The sequence below is a fragment of the Anabrus simplex genome, chromosome 1, assembly GCF_040414725.1.
Source record: "Anabrus simplex isolate iqAnaSimp1 chromosome 1, ASM4041472v1, whole genome shotgun sequence".
NCBI classification, from domain to species: domain Eukaryota; kingdom Metazoa; phylum Arthropoda; class Insecta; order Orthoptera; family Tettigoniidae; genus Anabrus; species Anabrus simplex.
In genome coordinates this window covers 1,080,257,485-1,080,281,313 of record NC_090265.1, presented here as the reverse complement: position 1 = coordinate 1,080,281,313, position 23,829 = coordinate 1,080,257,485, and the positions used below count along the sequence as shown (strand labels likewise).

Sequence of the window (23,829 nt, the reverse complement as noted above, 5' to 3'; positions counted from 1 at the left end):
TTTTTTTTGCTATTTGCTTTACGTCGCACCGACACAGATAGGTCTTGTGGCGACAATGGGATAGGAAAAGCCTAGGAATGGGAAGGAAGTGGCTGCCAACAGTGGGGTTCAAACCCACTACCTCTCAGATGCAAGCTCACAACTGTGCGCCCATAACCGCATGGCCAACTCACCCAGTGAAAGAATTATAATAATGCACATACATGTAAACAAGAACTACTGAAGACAGTACAGGTATATGCTCCACAGACAGAATGTAGCAGGGAAAAAAAAAAAGAAGATTTCCTCAATGAACTGGAAACACATATTGTTGGAGATGGGATCATGATAATGGGAGATCTGAATGCTCATGTGGGAACTGATAGAATGGGACATGAGAATGTTTTGGGCCCACATGGGTATGGCGATAGAAATGAAGACAGAGAGAAACTGTTGGATTTTTGTATCAGAAATAACCTGATAATAAAGAACACAGGGTTTATGAAGAGAAATAGTGATAAGATCAGCCGATATAGTTGGGATGGACAGTATGGAACACTCATTGATTTTGTAATAACAGACCGAGAATGGGGAAGATATATCATGAACATGAAGATAATTCCCAATGAAAGTATGGAAGGTGATCATAGATCATTAATTGTGGAATTAAAACTAGTAAAAATCCCTAAAATTTACTGAAGAAGAAACCAAAGATCAGGATTTGGGAACTGGAGGATAAAAGAATGGCATTCCAAAATTGGATAAAAAGGAAGTTGCCTAACATGGAAATACAAAGTGGAGAAGAAGAGTGGGATAATTTAACACATTCACTCCCGTAGACACCTTAAGGCGCTTAAGTGTTTAAGCTTGTGCGAAGTAAACGTTGTTTTGAATTTAGCGCTCAATTCGTACAAAGTTGTAGTTTGTGTTGAAAACCATAAATGCCATATTAATGAACAGTCCCTCGCCCTGACTACCTGAACAGAGAGTACATTCCAATGCTTGCTTTCTTTTTTTCTTTGAGTAAACACAGACCTAAGCCAGTCGTGGAATTCTTGTGAGGGTGTGTGGTGAAGTGAGTCATTGTGTCACAATAACATGACGAGTTACAAACACAGTATACGAAGTGAGGAAACTGAACGATGATTCTGGGGATGAACTCATCTCTGATTTCAGTGATAGAGGAAGCAATTCCGATGATAATATACCAGACTCTGGGCAAAGTGAAATTCAGCACATTCAAATAACCGATACGCATCTGTCTTATTGTCCACCTGCAATCAAGTTCACTGGACGGGTAGGATTAAATGTTGACATCAAAAATAGAAATGTAATTTCTTTCATCAATTTATTTGTAAATGACGATTTCCTTGAATATGTACGCTATCAGACAAACCTTTACATGGAACAAGTTATTTGTGCAGCACCGCGTCCATTCACTAAAGAGGCCTATTCTATTTTTCAGACGTGGAAACCAGTCAATGTAAATGAGATGAAAAGTTTTTAGGACTAATGTTTGTAATTGATGGTTATGAATTTCATGTTTTTGGTCCGTATTGAACAATATATAAGTAATAATAATAATAACTTAAATGTTTCCACCTTTTCAATACAATATATTCACAAGATTACAAAATTATACGGTACTAGTTTCGACCCATCTAGGGGTCATCATCAGCCGTATTGGAGCAAAGATCATTTGTGGCGAAATCTTAAGACAATATTATTTTAAAGAATAACAAGTGAAATGAGATGTTATGGTAATAGTTAATAATACAAGGAATATACATAATAAGAGGTTTTTAACAAAGAATAAAGTATAAATGGGGTGTTGTAAAAATTATAATCATGGAAATCAGTAAGTTCTTGTATTGAAATGAAATATGGCTTAGGAAGAGGGCTTAAGTTGGGGCTGAAGGGTGCGGGAGAAAGTGTAATTGTCTTGGAAAAGTACCTTTGATTACCATAACATCTCATTTCACTTGTTATTCTTTAAAATAATATTGTCTTAGGATTTCGCCACAAATGATCTTTGCTCCAATACGGCTGATGATGACCCCTAGATGGGTCGAAACTAGTACCGTATAATTTTGTAATCTTGTGAATATATTGTATTGAAAAGGTGGAAACATTTAAGTTATTATTATTATTACTTAATGTTTGTAACCAGAATAATTCAAAAACCAGATCTGAAAATGTACTGGACAGGTGACACTATTTTTGGCTTGCCGATTTTTTCGAAAACCATGGCATGAACCTGGTTTGGAAACATAATGTCATTCTTGCACTTTAATGACAGCAGTCATTATGAGGGGAATCCTGTTAGGCTATACAAAATTAGGCTGATTCTCGAAATCCTCAGCGACCAGTTTCTGTACAGTAACATTTAAGGTAAAATAGTGCACTACAGAGATGAGGGGATTTAAAAAGGACGGGCTGGAGGTTTAAATCATCTACTGAGGAGCCGGTAGTCAACGTGTTAAGACAGACATTTGTGGAAGCAGCAATTGAGGTATGCGGGAAAACAAAAGCAAAGGTCAAGGGAAAGGAGACATGGTGGTGGACAGACAAAATAAAAAAAGAAATAAAAGAAAGGAACAAGGTAAAGAAGGAAATGGGTAAGGAAAAGCAAAAAAGTATCAGAAGGATGAGAATAACATAGAAAGTTTACATGTGGAATACAAAGATTGAAACTACAAGTAAATAGGAGTATCAAGGAAGAAAAGGAGAAATGTTGGGGAGAGTTTACCAACAAAATTGAGCAAAATAGTTGAGGAAATCAGAAACTATTATACAGAGTAATAAAATTGAAAAGAATAAATCAGGAAAAAATCAAGGCATTAGAGAGAGAAGATGGATCCATAGTACATGATTAAAAGGGTCTTCAGAAGGTGATGGCAAAGTATTTTGAAAAAACTTTATAATGAGGATGACTGCTTGGAGGAAGAAGGAGATAAGAAAATGGAAATAATAGACGGAGAAAAAGAAGAGAACCCAATAACATGGTTGGAACTTGAAAGGGCAGTGAAAGCAATGACCAAAGGTAAAGCAAGTGGAAAAGATTAATTCAATGCTGATATGATTATGGCAGCAGGAAGCATTGGACTACAGTGGCTATACTGAGCCCTCAATGCCATATGGAAGGATACCTGAAGAATGCCAACAAGGAAGCATTGCACCATTTTTCTAAAAAGGAAATAGGAAGAAATGTGAAAATTATAGATGTATAACCCTATTATCACATGGGCTAAAAATGATGAAGAAAGTCATAGACAAAAGACTGAGGGATATAATAGAAACACAGTTAGAGGAAGAACAATATGGCTTTTGACCGAATAGATCAAATATCAACTTGATATTTACAGTGCGAACAATAATGGAAAAACATCTTGAAAGGAACAAAGAAATCATCTTCATATTTTTGGATTTTGAAAAAGCCTATGATACAGTTAAGAAAAAACATGTATGGCAATGCCTACAGGATCAATGCATTCACGTCAGGAAAGGAAGCTGGACTGCTTCAGCGACTCGATGAAGTCCATGTACTACACATGTGACGTGTATCATCTTGGGATATAATATCCCAAGACCCCCCATGGCTTTACACATGTAAGGAGCAGCATCAGTGCAGGCAACGAGAACATGATCATAAAGAATGCCTGATTGCCACAAACAAGAAAGTGCATCAATCAAAATATGCAGTAACTGTTGAGTGATTCACCTTAGGTAACAAAGTCATATTTAATAGATATGATCTGTCTCTCTCTTCTTCCTCTCCTAAAATTCCAAACACAAAGTTAGCTACATAACTTTGATCCACATCTGTTGTTTCATCTAGTGAGACCCAAATATAGTTTCCATCAGCTTTTTCCCTTAGTTTATCTAACCTTACTTTATAAAGCTCAGGAACATAATTCTTCCTAATTGTTGATTCATCTGGGATTGGTTATTTCATATACTCTGGCAGAAACTGAACTAAGATCTTATTGTTTAACTTAGCCAATGGGATGCTTGCTGAGGCAAATGCTTTACACAGATCTTCAATGAATTTACTTTGTGCTGGTCCAGGTTTAACTAAAGCAGTGGTTACAAGAGGCTGGTGTTTATATTTTGTTTTTCAAGTTTACCTCTTTCAATTTACTTGGTACACTATGACTTACTATCTGGGGCTGCGATGGGCTTAAAAGTAAATAGTCTAAACTTACCGGGATTCGTGTTGAATCCATTGCTTTTGGGGTTTGCAAGGCAGATTGGGGACAGTCTCAACGACAGTTGAAATCGTGTACATCATATCTATAGCATGATGGGTAAATACACGTACTTATTATTTGTTTGAAAGAATCAAATACTTCCCAGTCAATTTGATCTTCCACAAGGACCAATTTCTACTCAAAAATTAAATTATCTAAGACTTGAAATCAAACACATCAAAATAACTCTAAAATTACATAACAGATCATAAAATATCAATCAACATCTCAAAAAAGAATTCTATAATCATTCACTTCACACATAACTAACTGGTAATACAAATCTTGTGGCCTTAAACATGTGAGCTATAACAAATGATCTTTGGTGTCAAGAAAATGTGTACATCATTAATCCCATAAATGTTATTCTCTCAAGTAGATTAATCAATGTGGCGAAGAAGTTTTTGACTGATGGTAAATACACTGTCTTTCAAACTGTATGACATGAAAATTACCAGGGAAAATCATTCACTGTTCAGCAGCATGCAATGGCAGAATATCACAAACATGCTGCACAAAGAAGTGAAGATAAGAAATCATTAGAATAATATTTCTGTGGGAGCTATGGAATCTTTTCTTCTTTATATGGAGAATTCAGTGTGGTCTTCCATTTTACTGACATTCTTCAAATAACTAACCCTAAACTGAATAAATTTCTGGATAAACATATTCAATTCTGTATGGTAATTTACTTCCCAATGGCGTGAAAAAATGAAATAAAAAAAGACCTACGCAAAAGGTCAGATACTGGTACAAGTGTGCAAATTTGCATATCAAGTGATGCAGCTCCAGACGCTATAGAAAGATACTAAACTGAATGACTTATTACCAATTTCTATAATTGTTAGAATTGTCTTTTTTTTTGCTAGTGGCTTTACGTCGCACCGACACAGATAGGTCTTATGGCGACGACGGGATAGGAAAGGCCTAGGAGTTGGAAGGAAGCGGCCGTGGCCTTAATTGAGGTACAACCCCAGCATTTGCCTGGTGTGAAAATGAGAAACCACGGAAAACCATCTTCAGGGCTGCCGATAGTGGGATTCGAACCTACTATCTCCCGGATGCAAGCTCACAGCCGCGCGCCTCTACGCGCACAGCCAACTCGCCCGGTTTAGAATTGTCTAATGTTTTGGGGCTTATTTATGGTAATTTTAAGTCATAATTTTGCATTTATTGGTGAAATTTAGGTCTTAAAAGATACAGTCCTATTTACAAGGCATTGATTCCACAACCTACGTACGGCGCCCTTTATCTGAGAAACATGGAGTGTTCATCTCCTATTTTCATTTCCTTATGCAGATCTAAACCATAATGAGAGCGAGAATTGTTATTGCAGTATTCTAGTATTTACCTGGTGCTGAAGTGATTGTCCATACACATTCAGAATTCAGCGGGTACGTGGATGGGTAGTCCGGGGAAGCAAAAGATCCATGTTCAGACGTCAGATCCGCACCACAACCTGTAAAACCACACATTGTATATTAAGAAAATGGTGGTATACTCTCCATTTCTATTGTGGAGGGGTTTAGAGACTTATCTCCTCTCTGGTACTTGCTGAGGGGAGGATTAACAGAATATCGTTAAGAAACAGAAAAGTTTAAGACCAGTAGACTTTCAGTTGCTTCCTATGTGTCTTTAACCATAAATGTTCTCTAAGAATTAGTCCAGTACAAATTCTAATTTTGATTTCTAAGTGAAGTCCCCAAACCATTTAGAAAAAAATGCACACCTAGGTCGTTCAATATTGTGACAGTGAATACCAAGAATGTGGGGGTTCTGTGGAAGTCAAAAATCCTAGTGGAGTGGTGACAAGATGGATGGGTCAGCAGTTTAGCAAAACAACAGCCTGGTAAATTTTTGAGTTTCATGATGAGGAAGCTCCTAGAAGAAGTTTGAAGCTGATTAGCAATGAAGAATATGCCCAGAATGATCTAGAAATAGAGCATCAGGACATAAAGAGTACAGATGGCGCAAGCTAATCAGTCTCACATGAGTCGGTCTTCAGTGTGTCAATCGTGACCGAATGTAAGCAGATGGTTCAAGTCAATGATGAGTCATTCATTGGGAGCGAACCTGTCAGTCAGATGCGCTGAGTTAAACGAGCCTTGTTAGTTGTGAAGTGAACTGTTCTGGAATGGCACTGTACTGTAGAGGCCGTGTTGCCAAACAGGGGCTTGATGTGCCGAAGTACTGTGGATCACCTTTGTGTGTGTTACAAATGTGAGTAAAAACTGCTTCAAGTGGAAACCTCAGACATGAGTGAACTTGAAAATAACTGTAGAGAGTAGTTTAATAAATTTAGTGGATAGTAAAATCTGCTACCTCCCTGTGTAGTAACTTTTAGTTGTTGCTTTTTTTTTTTTTTACGTTGCATTGACACAGATAGGTCTTACAGCTACGATGGAACAGAAAAGGACTAAGAGTAGAAAGGAAGTGGCTGTGGCCTTAATTAAGGTACAACCTCAGCATTTGCCTGGTATGAAAATGGGGAACCAGAGAAAACCATCTTCAGTGCAGCAGGGACAATTACTAATTAGACCAAGCTACATGTCATCAGTTCTCCAGGTTCCAAGTAGCAATATCACGTGCCCAGATGAGACGCTGTACCCAATGTCATCATTTTAACAAGGGCACTCTGATAGGTCTTCTGCTTCCATATCCCACTGATGTTAAAGAACGCATTGACGTGCTGGATATGTATCTGGTACTTCCTGAATTGAATGTGGATGTGATCTGAGCCAGTGTGGCATATCTGTTATCACAGACAATTCTAGCCAGGCACCGCCAAACGTGATAATTAAGCACACCTGTGCTCAACCACTGGACTGTTCAATGTGGGTGTATTGCATTCCATGTGGTATTGCCGATACATGACACAGTCGATCAAGAAATATTAAATGTCCACACAACTTCGACAATAGAATGTTCCATCCATGTGGTCCCCACTATCATGCCCTGTTCAAAAGATGATAATACATGCTGCCTTGCCAAATCCAGCACAGGCAGTGTTTATACTCACTCTAAAGATGTTAGATCACACCTAATACAGGTCTGGGTACTTCTTAGATGTCATGGTACATTGGCACCACTGACTATTACATTTTAATACTACTATCCCATGACTTTTGGCATGTCAATGTAATTGAAAACAATCTGGGGTGATTTCAGACAATGCCTAGAAATTATCAGAGCAAGAAAGGCATAAAGATGTAATTATAATCCAAAACAATTAGTAAAAGCCATACAAAATATTCAACGTGGCAAGTTATTTTACAGGAAAACATGAGAGTTGTAGGGTGTACCTCGGTCCACTGAACAAAATGATGATTGATGTTTGTTGTTTAAAGGGGCATAACATCTACGTCATCGGCCCCTATCGGTACGAAATAAGATGACAAATTAAAAGTCCAAAATTCTCCACTGACCAGAATTTGGACGGACGGACGGATGGACGGACGGATGGATGGAAATTTAAAACGATCAGTGGATCCGAGCCACAGTGCCTTACATGCACAGAAGCTCGCACAGAACAATAGTATTACGGACCAAGGGACTGCTTCTATAGCACAATGCTAAATCGATTATGCTTGTTGTCGAAACAGGTCCAAAATCCAGGTCATCGGCCCCTCATAATGGTATTTATCACTAGAAAAGTAGAACCATGGTATTTGTCATGTTGCGGTACTAATCAAAAGTAGCATAGACTCATGGTATTCCGCACATTATGGTACTACTCACAGGTAATGAAATGCGCACATGTATTACAGACCTATGCTGTTTCGCACATTGCAGCGCCACTGACAGGCAACGCAAACCTATGGTGTTCATCACCTAAGGGGAACTAACCACAGGGACTCGCCGTTGTGTTCCTCATATAGTGGGTACTAATCATAGGCAAGCCAGAACCACGGGTTTCGTCATCCCATGGTGTCGCTCATATTGTGCTACGGTACTAATCACAGGTACTGTAAGAGCCGTTGCGCTCTCGTTTGCTACTAATCACAAACCTATTTGGTACCTAACATAGTGGTACTACGCGCAAGGAAAGGCGACCCATGGTGATCCCCACGTGGTGGTACTAATCACGAGTAGTTTCATGGTTCTAATTTGATCATCCCTTGGTCGCCCCTTTTGGTTGCCTCTTACAACAGGCAGGGGATACCGTGGGTATATTATTCATCTGCATCCCTTACCCACAGGGGGTACCTAACAAAGTAAAGTGCAGAAAATACATCCAAAAAGTTTGGGAGGACAACCAGTGCTAAATGAAGAAGAAGAAGAAATGCTGAAACAAGGTATTATCAGGGCTGCACACTTGGGATTTCCTTTCACTAAAATGGACATTATGTATTAGGTAAATCTGGCTGAAAAGAGATTTTCAAAAATTCTTTTATTCCTCAACATGCATTCGAAGCTCTGTTTGCCTAACCAAAATATTAAAAGAGCTTGTATGGAATTGAAAAAAGCAGCTGTTGTAAAGTATTTCACCAACATAAAGCAAATGCTGGAAAAAATCTTCCCCGCAGCAATATCATCAGCTAAGAGACCAACATGTCAGATGACCCGGGCAAGCAACAGACAAATAAAACAAGGGGTTAAGCATGCTGAAAAAGTGATGTTTTCATCAAAATCCCATGTTTCTACCATTATGGCAGCAAGTGGAGATGGAAAACCGCTCCCTTTATACATCCTTTATAAATTCAAGCATTTGTGAGACACATGGCAAGAGTGTGGTCCACAAGGAACACATTTCAGTAGGAATAAGGTTTGATCTACCAATATATGAAGATTGGACCTTCACACAACTGCTTTATCCTACTTAAAGAAACAAAATGGACAAACAGTGACGATTGGAGACAACTTGTCAAGTCCCTTGTCTTTGCAGGTCATCCAAAAGTGTGACTGGACTAGTATCTCATTTGTTCTCCTTCCACTAAACAGCACGCACCTCCTCCAAACACTGGATTTAAACTTATCAAGGCCTATAAAAGCAGCATAGTGAGCCGTATTAACTGAAATGAAGAAGTACACATACAGGGCGAGCATTTCTACTTTTCTGTCTCTTCTGAACCTCTAAGATATCAAATAATTCTGCTGGTAATATAAAGAGTGGCTTTCATGCCACAGACTTAATTCCATTTACTGTAATCCACATCATGTATCAAAAAACTACCAGACAATGAGAAGATTCAGCAATGCAGCTCAAAGGCACCGACTTCCTGCTTCGAGGAAATACTCAAAGAAGCTCGTTACCTTCCAACAAAATATGCTACTTCCCACTGTAGCAAATTAAATGTTCTTCCTGGAAGTCAATTATGGTCTGTGACTTCCACCGAGATGAAAGGAAGTAATAGTGCAGGCAGCAGAATTGGAAGTGAAAGTGAAGAAATTCATTTCTTGCAATGAAGTTCTAGTGTTGCAAGAAGAGGCTTTCCCAGTTGCAGATTATAAATACAAGTTTGGGAACAAAGAGCATATGAGGCAGTATGTTGGAGTGACAACAAATGTTGGTTCAAGGGATGTGGATAGCTAATACTTGTGGCCACCCAACAACAGCAGAAAAGTGCTGGTGTTCCCTAACATTCCTTATGAGAACACAATAGCAAAAGAGCAAATTTTGAAAACACATTCAACCCCAGTTGAGAAGAGAGGAATGTATATTTTTAGAGAAAATTGCAGTTTATACTTATGGACTATGGCAGCTACATGTTCATTGGTTTGAATGTTTGCATTTGCCTTCGTCTCTTTTGTAAGAAGTTATTTAGATCTTTCAATAGGATTTCTATGCAGTTTATATTATTAATATTTCAATTTAGACCATATATATCTACATTGACATTGTTAGTTGGAGGAATTAGGACGAGAATTATCTCAGTGTATTCACCATGTGAGGGAGCAGATGAGGATGAAGTTGACAAGTTTTATGAAGCATTATGTGACATCGTGGTCAGGGTCAACAGCAAGGATAGAATAGTGCTAATGGGCGATTTCAATGCGAGAGTTGGGAATAGAACTGAAGGATATGAAAGGGTGATTGGTAAATGTGGGGAAGATATGGAAGCTAATGGGAATGGGAAGCGTTTGCTGGACTTCTGTGCTAGTATGGGTTTAGCTGTTACGAATACATTCTTCAAGCATAAGGCTATTCACCGCTACACATGGGAGGCTAGGGGTACCAGATCCATAATAGACTATATCTTAACCGACTTTGAATTCAGGAAATCTGTTAGGAATGTACGAGTTTTCCGCGGATTTTTCGATGATACAGACCACTATCTGATCTGTAGTGAACTAAGTATCTCTGGCCTAGGCTAGGGAAAGTAAAATCTGTCTGCAAACAAATAAGGGTAGAAAATCTCCAGGATGAGGAAATTAAACAGAAGTACATGGATAGGATTAGTGAGAAGTTTCGAACAGTAGACAGTAAGCAGGTTCAGGATATAGAAAGTGAATGTGTGGCATACAGGGATGCTGTAGTAGAAACAGCAAGGGAATGCCTAGGAACAACTGTGTGTAAAGATGGGAAAAGGCGAACATCTTGGTGGAATGATGAAGTGAGAGTAGCTTGTAAACGTAAAAAGAAGGCTTATCAGAAATGGCTCCAAACAAGGGCAGAAGCAGACAGGGATTTGTATGTAGATGAAAGAAACAGAGAAAAACAAATAGTTGTTGAATCCAAAAAGAAGTCATGGGAAAATTTTGGTAACAACCTGGAAAGGCTAGGTCAAGCAGCAGGGAAACCTTTCTGGACAGTAATAAAGAATCTTAGGAAGGGAGGGAAAAAGGAAATGAACAGTGTTTTGAGTAATTCAGGTGAACTCATAATAGATCCCAGGCAATCACTGGAGAGGTGGAGGGAATATTTTGAACATCTTCTCAATGTAAAAGGAAATCATCCTGGTGGTGTTGCGAACAGCCAAGCTCATGGGGAGGAGGAAAATGATGTTGGTGAAATTATGCTTGAGGAAGTGGAAAGGATGGTCAATAAACTCCATTATCATAAGGCAGCAGGAATAGATGAAATTAGACCTGAAATGGTGAAGTATAGTGGGAAGGCAGGGATGAAATGGCTTCATAGAGTAGTAAAATTAGCATGGAGTGTTGGTAAGATACCTTCAGATTGGACAAAAGCAGTAATTGCACCTATCTATAAGGGAACAGGAAGGATTGCAACAACTATCGAGGTATCTCATTGATTACAATACCAGGCAAAGTATTCACTGGCATCTCGGAAGGGAGGGTGCGATCAGTCGTTGAGAGGAAGTTGGATGAAAACCAGTGTGGTTTCAGACCACAGAGAGGCTGTCAGGATCAGATTTTCAGTATGCGCCAAGTAATTGAAAAATGCTACGAGTGGAATAGGCAGTTGAGTTTATGTTTCGTAGATCTAGAGAAAGCATATGACAGGGTACCGAGGGAAAAGATGTTCGCCATACTGGGGGACTATGGAATTAAAGGTAGATTATTAAAATCAATCAAAGGCATTTATGCTGACAATTGGGCTTCAGTGAGAATTGATCGTAGAATGAGTTCTTGGTTCAGGGTACGTACAGGGGTTAGACAAGGCTGTAATCTTTCACCTTTGCTGTTCGTAGTTTACATGGATCATCTGCTGAAAGGTATAAAATGCCAGGGAGGGATTCAGTTAGGTGGAAATGTAGTAAGCAATCTGGCCTATGCTGATGACTTGGTCTTAATGGCAGATTGTGCCGAAAGCCTGCAGTCTAATATCTTGGAACTTGAAAATAGATGCAAAGAGATGAAAATTAGCCTTTCAAAGACTAATTTGATGTCAGTAGGCAAGAAATTCAACAGAATTGAATGTCAGATTGGTGATATAAAGCTAGAACAGGTCGATAATTTCAAGTATTTAGGTTGTGTATTCTCCCAGGATGGTAATATAGTAAGTGAGATTGAATCAAGATGTCGTAAAGCTAATGTAGTGAGCTCGTAGTCGCGATCAACAGTATTCTGTGAGAAGGAAGTCAGCTCCCAGACCAAACTATCTGTAAATCGGTCTGTTTTCAGACCAACTTTGCTTTACGGGAGCGAAAGCTTGGTGGACTCAGGATATCTTATTCATAAGTTAGAAGTAACAAAAATGAAAGGAGCAAGAATGATTGCTGGTACAAACAGGTGGGGAACAACGGCAGGCAGGTACTTGGAATGAGGAGATAAAGGCTTATTTAGGAACAAACTCGATGGATGAAGCTGTACGCATAAACCGGCTTCGGTGGTGGGGTCATGTGAGGCGAATGGAGGAGGATAGGTTACTTAGGAGAATAATGGACTCTGCTATGGAGGGTAAGAGAAGTAGAGGTAGACCAAGACGATGATGGTTAGACTCGGTTTCTAACGATTTAAAGATAAGAGGTATAGAACTAAATGAGACCACAACACTAGTTGCAAATCGAGGATTGTGGCGACGTTTAATAAATTCCCAGAGGCTTGTAGACTGAACACTGAAAGGCATAACAGTCTATAATGATAATGTACTATCTGCACACGTTTTAGCGATAGATTTACACCCTAGTGCTGAAGCGGTCGACCTCGGCAATCTTCGAGATTCGTACTGGCAATCTTTGAAACACAAACTATGAATCGCTTATGCATCGCTGTGCGACGTCTGGCGTACACTTTACATCTAGTACTGTTGTTATTTACACAGCAAAACCAAACTATAGAATTCACTCTAGGAAAAGATTTGCATCGAGAAATGTTGTATAATGTTATATAATGTGTGGGTGACACAGTTGTTGGCTTAAAATAACAAAGGTTTAGAAAATTCATATCGATCGATCATATTATCGATTCAATTCAGATTTCATTTCCATTCAGTTGGCAGTACTAACAGAACCGGAAAATCTCCCTCCTTACTCCTCAAACCCGTACAGAAATCTATCGCTAAGAAGTGCGCAGATAATATGTATGTATGTATGTATGTATGTATGTATGTATGTATGTATGTTAGAAAATAAGGATTGATCAGTAACAGATTGAATTATCATTCAACTATTTTAACCAGCTATTTGCATCTTGGACACCCTTAGAATACTTTAAATACAACTACAATAAAGCAGGAAGAATGTAGAATTAAAAAAAAAAAAAACAGGACTATTCATGTCCAAAATAGAACACTTTGAAACTTCGGACAGCAGTATTTCCGTTCTATATCACCCTGGTGTACACAGTGAAATTATAATTGTGAGGTTCTTCAGTCTAGGCATAGATATCAAGGATAATTAAATAAAAAACCAAGTATTGAATAGGTGGTTTTTTATTTAATTATCCTTGATATCTATGCCTAACGTCATCTTCAATACGGAACAATAATGAGAGTTGTTACTTGTAATAAGTTCTTCAGTCTATCGATACTAATTCATTCTAACACAAATTTAGAAAATACCTTAAAAAGAAACCATTTATTAACAGATTATACCTGAAAAATATATCATTAATAATAATAAAAGTCTCATGGTCCACTGGATCATAGCCTTGAAATCCACAAAGGTCGTAATCATCCTTTTCTAGTTCATTGTCCTATCCTGATCAACGACTTGAAGAAGAAAATTTGTTTTCGACAAAAATGTCCCTTTTGGAACCTTGCCCAATATTCCCCCAGTTGTTTAACCAGGTGGCCTTCACTCTAGTTTGAAGTGCTTTCGACAATATCCTGTACACACAGGGAAAAGGCAAGATGCCTCTGTGATTTTTGGGATCCGTTTTATCAAACTTCTTGTGCAAGTGATGAATCAAAGCATTCTTCCACTTCTTTGGGATCTCCTCTATAGCCCAAGTACTGTATGTGCAAGAAGTCCTTCCAACTGTTTAACCAAATTTTTGGCTGCATTCAGCCGTGATAGTCTTTCCCAGGGACCTTGTTGTTTCTTAGCTCTTTAATTATACCCCTGATATCTTCTTTGTCAGGATCTTGTGAATTTAGTTTTTCTATGGGTGTTTAAAACTGAACTCCTTCCTCAAAGGGGTCGAAGTTTCTGGTAATAATAATAATAATAATAATAATAATAATAATAATAATAATAATAATAATAATAATAATAATAATAATAATAATAATAATAATAACAACAACAACAACAATAATAATAATAATAATAATAATAATAATAATAATAATAATAATAATAATAATAATAATAATAATAATAATACCCATGTGGGGATTTACCGGTTACCTCCATCGGGCGCGTCCCACTGGAATTGGGGAAAGCAGAGTCAGAGGGTAGTAGGGAAATAAAATACCACCGTGAAAAAAAAATTGGTCCCTTGCCAGGGTTACGGCGAACACTGGTAAATGACCAGAAGCCAGAAAACATCTTGAGGCAACCTCTAGGGCTATCAACCCTAGTTGTAAAAGGATGGGTACCCGTCCAAAGCAAAGTCAAGTCAAAAAGCATGATGGCACAACATTTCAAAAAACATACCCCAGGAGGTAAATCTTCGGATAAATCCCTCATCATGAATGCCACAGCGCATGAGTCTCATTCGGATTCTGGGGAAGACTCGACATCATGCAAGAGACGAGTCGGAGCGTTTCGGTGTACCCCGAAGAGTCAAAAACACAGGCCAAAATCTAAAACCTTTCTAGCAACTTTCAACATAAATTCACTTACACAAACTGGCAAGCTGAAAACCCTCACCAAAGCTCTTCACAAAAATCAGATATCCATAATGGCCCTACAGGAAACAAGGTACCCAGATGAAGAGATTTTTTAATCCGAAGGCTACCGATTTTTCAAGAGCAAAGCGCAAAAAGGAATCATCAATGGAGCTGTGATGCTTGGAACTGCGTTTGCTGTTAGAACCAAGATCCTTAAATCGGTTGCAAATTTCGAACCTGTGAATGACAGATTGTCTATACTCACAATTAAATGCGCGAACAAAACCTACGCCCTAGTTAACACACATGCTCCTACAAACGATAAGAACAAGTCTGATCCAGACATAGTTGATAATTTCTGGGGCCTACTGGATGAAAAATTAAACAAAATCCCCAAACACTATGTCAAGCTTCTTTTGGGTGACTTCAATGCCCAACTAGGTCGTGAACAGAAGTACAAGAAAGTTATAGGAAATTACCCTGCTCACAAAAGAACCAATCCCAACGGCAAAAGACTGGTGTCCATTTGCGAAAATCACAACCTGCAGGTCATGTCGACCCATTTTCGCCATCTACCCAGAAAGCAAATGACTTGGCGTTCTCCCGTCCAAGCTCTCGGAGAGTTCCAAATTGATCATGTTGCAATCTCCACGAGAAACAGCCCTGAGATTATGAATGTCAAGGTAAAGAAAGGCATCAATGTGGCCTCAGATCATTATATGTCTCTTATCAAATTCAAACGAATTTCCGCAAACACAAGGAAGACAATCAAACAGATCACACACTTCGACAATGATAAACTTCGGCAAAGGGTCGAGGAGTTCCAGGAGAAGGCTAGACCAAATGACAGTAACTTTAACAATGCCAAAAGTCTCCTTGTTGAGGCCGCCAAAGACATTGCAGAAATCAAGAGAAGCAAAAGGCATGCCTGGTGGAATGGTATCTGCGAATCAGTCCTCCAAGAAAGACTCAATGCGTGGAAACAGTACTACTCTACGAAATCAGAAAATGATTGATAAACCTACAAAACCCAACGTGTCCAAGCAGCTAGGGTGTTCAGAACTGAGAAACATAAATACGAAAAATCTCTCATTGAAAAGATAGAACAAAACTTTAGGAAGAATGAAAGCAGAGAGTACTACAGAGCCTTCAAACGCAAACTCACTGGCTATAAACCACCATCTCTATGTTTTGAGTGAAAGGACGGCACACTGGCGACGTCAGATGAAGAAAATTGCAGCATTCTGGCAGATTACTTCAAGAATTTACTTAATTGCTCTAAACCGCAAAGTGCCATTGAGACCAAGGAACCCTTACTTAGGTACCCAGATTCCAGACCAACCGACAGAGATGAAATCAAGCGCCACATTGCCCGTCTCAAAAATAACAAAGCGCCGGGGGAAGACTCAGTAGTAGCAGAACTATGGAAATATGCCCCAGAGGAATCACTTGATATCTTGCAAAATCAAATAGAAGAAATTCGGAACAAGGAGACCCTACCTGAAGATCGGAAAATAGCTTTGATCCATCCATTACACAAAAAAGGCAGCATGAAGAACATCAACAACTACAAAGGAATATCTTTGCTACCCGTGACTTACAAAATTCTATCACTTGCCATCCTAGAGCGTTTGGAAGCACAAGTCGAACATCAAATAGGTGAATACCAAGGAGGGTCCAGAAAAGGTCGCTCAACAGCTGAACAGATCCAAAATCTCAAAACGATCATCAGATATTGTACACTAAGGTCCAAGCAGTATGTATCTGTCTTTGTGGACTTTAAGAAAGCGTACGATTCCATTGACCGGGAAGTCCTGCTAAACATCTTAAATGAATTTGGAGTTGATTTGAAACTGCTGACATTAATTAGAGCCACCCTGACCGATATAAAATCCAAGGTGAAGTTCCACGGATGTCTCTCGCATTCCTTTGACATCAAAACAGGAGTTCGACAAGGTGATGGGCTATCCCCAATACTCTTCAACTGTGTTCTTGAAAAGATCATCAGAACCTGGCAGGTGAGATTACAGGAAACCAACTACAGTCCATTGAGAATAGGAACCAAATCCAAGGGGATTGCAACAGACTACTTAGTATTTGGAAAAAATCAGATCAAAAATTAGATGGATGGCTTTTCCAGCGTTTGCTCTGTTAACCAGCGTTTCGTCTTAGGTCTGACACTAGACTCTTCAGAGTGGGATGTGTCAGACCCTACCCACTGACGCTGGGGTGTATGCAGGTGTATTTATCAGAAGCTTATTTATGAAGCACAGTCTGATAACTGCATATGGGAGATAAAACTCCACAATGGAATTAATGCCCGCCTAGCAATTCCAAATGGAAATTCTAAGTTCCCATGGAGGGAATTAGATTCTTTTCCACCAATAGAGCATATCAAAAATCAGATCAAAATCAGAGCAAACGCCGGAAAAGCCATCCATCTAATTTTTTATCTGATTTTTGATATGCTCTATTGGTGGAAAAGAATCTAATTCCCTCCATGGGAACTTAGAATTTCCATTTACTTAGTATTTGCCGATGATATTGCTGTTCTCTCAAACGACATAGAAACCGCTAGAGCTCAAACTGAAATTTTAAAGGAAATTGCCGAACAAACTGGTTTGCAGATATCGTTTGAGAAAACAGAAGTAATGACTAACATCAAAGAGGCTCCACCAAAACTCCATACAAAATACGGTGACATCGCCCAAGTAGACAAATTCAAATACCTGGGTGAGATCATCATGAAAAATGGACTGGACAAAAAAGCACTTCAGGAGCGAGTACGCAAACTGGAAATAGCCTACCAAACATCCCGCACAATCTACAACAAAAAATGCCTTTCCCAAAACACCAAGATACGTCACTATGAAACAGTTCTGAAGCCAGTAGTTCTATATGCAGCTGAAATCCTGTCTCTAAATGCCAACAAAAGACTCCTTGAAGAACTGGAGAAAAGAGAACGCAAAATTGTGAGAAGAATCTTGGGATCAAAGTACAGAAATGGAATCCATCAAAAGAGATCCAACAAGGAAGTCTACAGCAAAATAGAGAAAATTACCGACACAATCAGAAAAAGACGGGCACGATTTTACGGTCATCTGAAAAGAATGGATGGAAGAAAGTTAACTAAAGAAATCTTTCACTTTTTGATTCAAACCCCAAAACCACAATTCCCTGGTTTAGAAATACCAAAGAAGACCTGCAAATGCTACATATCTCAGCTGAAGACACCCTTAACAGAGATCTCTTCCGCAAGAAAATATTGACGAACGGGCTAAACCGAGATGAGCATCTGAAGAGAAGACACGGTGCCCCTTGGACAGAGGAGCGTAAGCAGGCCCACTCACAAAGAATGAGGGAAATTTGGGCTCTAAAGAAGGCCAAGTACAGTGTCAAATGCAACAAGACTTAACGTGGTCCTTGATGGCCCCAGCGAATTATAAATAATAATAATAATAATAATAATAATAATAATAATAATAATAATAATAATAATAATAATAATAATAATAATAATAATAGTAATAATAATAATAACAATGATGATGATGCCTCACCATCAGCTGTTCTGAGAATGGTTTTGTGTGGTTTCCCATTTTCACTCCCAAGCAAATGCCGGAATGACAGCCATTTCTTTCCACCTCTTTACCCAGTTTCATTCACCATCATTCATTTCATCTTCATTAGCTCCTCAGCTGAGGTCGGTGTCAAGAAAGGCACCTGGACATAAAAACATGCCATGTAAATTCATCTTACCTGATCCTCATCCCCATATCAAGAAATGGGACTAAGGGGGGATGGTGGGTTGTTGTTGTTGTTGTTGTTGTTTTTCACTCTTCCCCCCCCCCTTTATTCAGCTTCTGCCAGGTCTGAACATTTATGGCACTTCTCCACCTTCCTCTCTCCTTACACCATTCCTCTTCCATCATTTTTTCCCAGTCCAGGCTTCTTCTTCTTCTTCTTGCACTCCTCTTTATTGAATTGATCCACCTTGTTCTAGATTTCCCTCTTGCTCTCTTTCCCTCAAACTTCATCTCCATCATCTGTTTTAGTATTCTTTTCTTCTCCACCCTCCGTACATGTCCAAAGCGTCTTAGTTTACTCCTATTAATTCTCTCATTTAGATTTTTCATTCTGACCTTCTTCTTCACATTTTTGTTTCTCAATCTGTCTTTTCTTGTCTTTCCTGTCATACTTCTTAGGTATTTCATTCTGCTGGCTTGAATTCTACTCTTCTCCCTAGCTGTCATTATCCAGGTCTCAGTCGCATAAGTCAATGTGGGTGAATTTTGTACATTATCTCTTTACACTTCCTTGGTACTTCAGTAGTAGTAGTAGTAGTAGTAGTAGTAGTAGTAGTAGTAGTAGCAGCAGTAGTAGTAGCAGCAGCAGTAGTAGTGACTTGTGCAATATTTAATTTATTTCACCAGTGTTATAGTCGTAATGAAATAAAAACCACTGATAGATAATACAATTCTTCAGAACAAGTGAGCTGTGTCTTCTGAGCACGACATCAGGCTAATGCATAAGAAGTCTTTGTTCAAAGAATAAAGACAGATGAAAGCACAATAGATATTCCAAAGAAAAATAAACATTTCACAGGCAAACTCAAGGGGAAAGAATAGGTTATTTTGACTATCAACACTATGAATGTGAGTAGTGCAGTTAGTGAAACGGCAAAGGCAATAGTTTTTTCTTTTTCTCTCTAGTGGTTAGTGGTTTAACTTTGCACTAACATACCAATGTGTTTTTTTTAAAAAAATTTTTTTTTATGACGCAAGGATGGTAAAGGGCTAGGATTGGGAAGGAATTGGCCATGGCCTTGGTTAAGGCATTTGCCTGGTGTGAAAATGGAAACCATAGTAAACCATCTTCAGGGTTGTTAACAGTGGTATTTGGGATTTGAACCCTCAACAGGTTGTTACAAAGGACCTGGGAACATACCAGTATATATAGGATCATTTGTGAACTCTCACCATGAAATCCCAAACATAGGTACTGCCAACGATGACTGTTATATTAATTCGTGTGAATGGAAATGACTTGATCACAATCTTTCAAGACTGCATTGTATAACTTATTTCATGGTATGGTATAGACTTATTTTTTAAGAAAGGTAATGAAGCTGATTGCATTGAAACCAAAGAAATTGCTTCTCACAAGCACAGATATCTAAGGGTACCAGGGTGCCTTAATATAAAGATACCAGTTGATTCACTCAAATTTACAAATAGGTACCCCAACAGTCAATCTTTATTATAAACTCTTACTCACCAGCTGAATAAACAGCATAAGAAGCAGAGAAGTGTCCATAGTGTGCTCCATACATAGAAACCATGTGCACAAAGAGTGCAGATCCCACACTTGATATCTGTGGAGGTGCTCTCGAACCACAGTATCGCCCCTTCAATGGAGCATCTTTATCATCACCATCACGTACTTCTACAAAAGCAAACTCACAAGATTCGTGTGAGTTCTCCATGGATGGGCTGATGTCCATGTGTGTTATGGTGAAGGTAATACGTTCATCTGAAACATAGATAGTCAAAACAGTAATTAGATATGCATATATTGGCCTACTGAAATTTCAAAATATAATTTCCAATCTACTATAGAGTTTACTTTCCTCTCATAAATGTTTACTATAACAACTTACAAACAATGCTTAAAGACAATGATTTAATATGATATTGTAGACAGAAGAAAATTAATCAAGAAAATAAAATGCCTCTGTTATAAAGATAACTATTGCTTTGAGATATTCAACCCTATATTAGTTCAAGAAATACACAAAGCATTTGCAAACTCGTACTGCACACCTTATCATCATAGGAAGTGAATGACTGCATTTATTAGACATTTTACCTGGTTGAGCTGCAATTATAACCCAAGAGCAATTCAAATTTTCTTCATTTACATTAACAGATGGATGAAGATCAATGATTCCATAGTCATCAGTTATAATCTTTGCTCCACATGCCTAAAACATAAAGCACTTCCATGTCATCACAGAATGAATACAACGGAAACTATAGCAGGATTATAAATAAAATAGTTAATGTTATTAACATGTATACATTCATAATATTACAACTAATTATCAGTGCATTAAATGATCTCCTTATAGAGGGTATGAGTTAAGTGAGCAGTATAACATAATCAATTGCTGGTGTTGAAAAACAGCTGCATAATGTCATCATCATCAATGTCCCACTCCAGTTGCCCGTGTTTGCATAATGTAAACACTAAATTTGTAAAAGAAGAACACAATACCAGCAGACTTTGCTCAGTGTAGACTTTGTTAATGAAAATATGTCACTGGTGGCAAGAACTGATTACAGTATTACCGGTAGCTTCTCTGACATTCCACAATAATTGGAACACTTAAACAGCATGTTACCTAATCGGGTATCATTAATCTCTCTGAGTTCAACAAAGTGAGCAAAGAGGACATCATCATCATTATTTCTACATAACAATGATGATGATGTTTTATCATCATATAGTCTCAGCCACCGCATGCAGGCATTTTAATATGGCAACAGCCTGTTTTAGTCTACAAGATGGCAGAGTAAATCAGTCTTCTGATGGGGGACCTATGGCTGAATTTTAACTAATTCTGTCAGGTAAACACCAAATGAGATCTTTTACATGCTGATACCATATGATACAGAGAGCTGAATGGAATTTTTACACCCTTCAAAAATCTGATCATCTCTACCCGGTGTGAACCGCAATCTTGGGATCTGGAGGCCAACAAACTGATCCACAGAGGGTGGATATACAGACAAAATATTGCACCAATTCAAATAGTTAGTAAGGAACAGAAAACTAGCATGCAACTCGAGATATCCATCAATGTCAACTATACTCACTGTTGTGTAATTGGCAGCAAATCCTTTCAAACTGCGGGAGCCATCAGCCTTCATCCTTACTAGCAATGTATTACTGGTGGAGCGGTAGGTAGTGATGTTGGGCATTCTGCTACCGCATAACGTGGCAATCACTGGACTCTCTGTCGTGTTACCATCAAAGAGCTGACATAAAAAATATTATTTTAAACCTTTGTATACATGACAAAAAAATCATTACAAATCAACCAGACACTTTTTGCTTTCAGCTTAAACATTTTAACTACCAAAATAACCATATCTCATTCACAAATTAAAAATGAAAATATGGGAGCATATCATTAGCAAATATATTCTACTGGAACATTTCTACCATGTGAAACAAAAGAAAAATACCCGAGTATTTAACAACATTATTAGGCTTAACATAAGAAAGGGCTCAAGTCCCTTTCTCTCTATTTTTTAATTTTTTAAATTCCCAGATCCAAAAGCAAAAGAAAAATCAAAAATATTTAAATAAGTTTTGATCTGTTGTTGCAATATTGTTTATTAATAATACTGAATAGTAATTCTAAGGCATAGGCATGCTAAAACACAGAATCCTGTTGAGATTTCCAAAATGGAGCCACATAAAGGGCTCAAGGAGATGCCCATTTCTCTTTGCTTTCTGCTTCTAGATACAATAGAAGGAATGAAAGAAAGAAGATAAAAATCAATCTTTTTTTTTTTTTTTTTTTTTTTTTTTTTTTTTTTTTTTTTTTTTTTTTTTACAATTTGTTTTTACGTTGCACCGACACAGATAGGTCTTATGGCGATGATGGGATAGGAAAGGCCTACGAGTGGGAAGAAAACAGCCATGGCCTTAATTAACGTACAGCGTCAGCATTTGCATGGTGTCCCCCTGTGGTTGGGGCCGGTAGAATAACACTCATGGTACCTGCTGCCTGTCGTAAGAGGTGATTAAAAGGGGCCCCCAGGACTCTCAACTTGGGAGTGTGGGTTGGCGAACAAGGGGCCCTTGGCTGAGTCCTGGCATTTTTTCCACTTACTTGCGCCAGGCTCCTCACTTTCATCTATCCTATCCGACCTCCCTACGTCAACTATTGTTCTTTTCCGACCCCGACGCTATTAGGTTTCCAAGGGCTAGGGAGTCTTTCATTTTCACACCCTCATGGCCTTTGTCTTTCTTTGGCCAATATCTTCATTTTTTGAAGTGTCAGATCCCTTCCATTTTTTTGCTCTGATTAGTGTTATATAGAGGATGGTTGCCTAGTTGTATTTCCTATTAAAACAATAATCACCACCACCACCACCACCACCACCACCACCACCACCACCACCACCACCACTTTGCCTGGTGTGAAAATTGGAAACCATCTTCAGGGCTGCCGACAGTGGGGTTCGAACGCACTATCTCCCGGATGCAAGCTCACAGCTGTGCGCCCCTAACCGCACAGCCAACTCGCCCGGTAAAAGTAAATCTGTTATATTTCACACCGAGGGTGGTTATCCTTTGGATGAATAATGCATGCACTGTTAATCAGAGGAAGAGCACAGAAGGAACTGACCACAAAGCACTTGTTTTATTTCATTATTACTGTGGTGGATTACACTACCCAGCATGACTTTTGCAGCAAAGCATCTGATACATGATTTTAACTAAATAAGGTCTCCGTATTTCAGAAATGTCATTGGTTCTGTTGTATCACATCTAGTTTTCATGTTATTTGCCATTTACTGTCTGAAAATGTGTCACTGCAGCAGAATGCTGCTTTGTGATAACAGCGAATCGGCAGTTGTTAGAGTGGCCGTGGTTAGCTTAAAGGCTGTACTACTTCATAACAGAAACATTCTAGCTTTGATTCCTGTGGCACATTCCGTTTTACTAAAAGAAAATTATATCACAATGCAAACTGTTTTAGATAAAATCAAATATCATGAGCACCGGTGGGATGTGTGGTAGTGACTTGAAGGTATGTGGTATTCTATTAGGACAACAAGCAGGCTACACTAGATTCCCTTGTTATTTATGTGAATGGGACAGCAGAGCTAGGAATAAACACTCGTCTACACCTTCCTGGCCCAAGAGACAAGTTTTGAACCTGGTGTGAAAAATGTTACAAAT

General features: G+C 38.6%; 1 protein-coding gene across 1 annotated transcript in view; it reads right to left on the bottom strand.

Moving 5' to 3' along the window:
* Cubn (Cubilin) overlaps positions 1 to 23,829 on the bottom strand; it is an 882,604-nt gene that overhangs the window by 491,076 nt on the left and 367,699 nt on the right. The window contains exons 30-33 of the mRNA XM_068225286.1: positions 21,729 to 21,890; positions 20,719 to 20,833; positions 20,128 to 20,382; positions 5,581 to 5,688 (exon numbers count right to left, since the gene is read on the bottom strand). Of these exons, the coding sequence (XP_068081387.1) occupies positions 5,581 to 5,688; positions 20,128 to 20,382; positions 20,719 to 20,833; positions 21,729 to 21,890 (640 nt within the window). The remainder of the gene's footprint in view (positions 1 to 5,580; positions 5,689 to 20,127; positions 20,383 to 20,718; positions 20,834 to 21,728; positions 21,891 to 23,829) is intronic.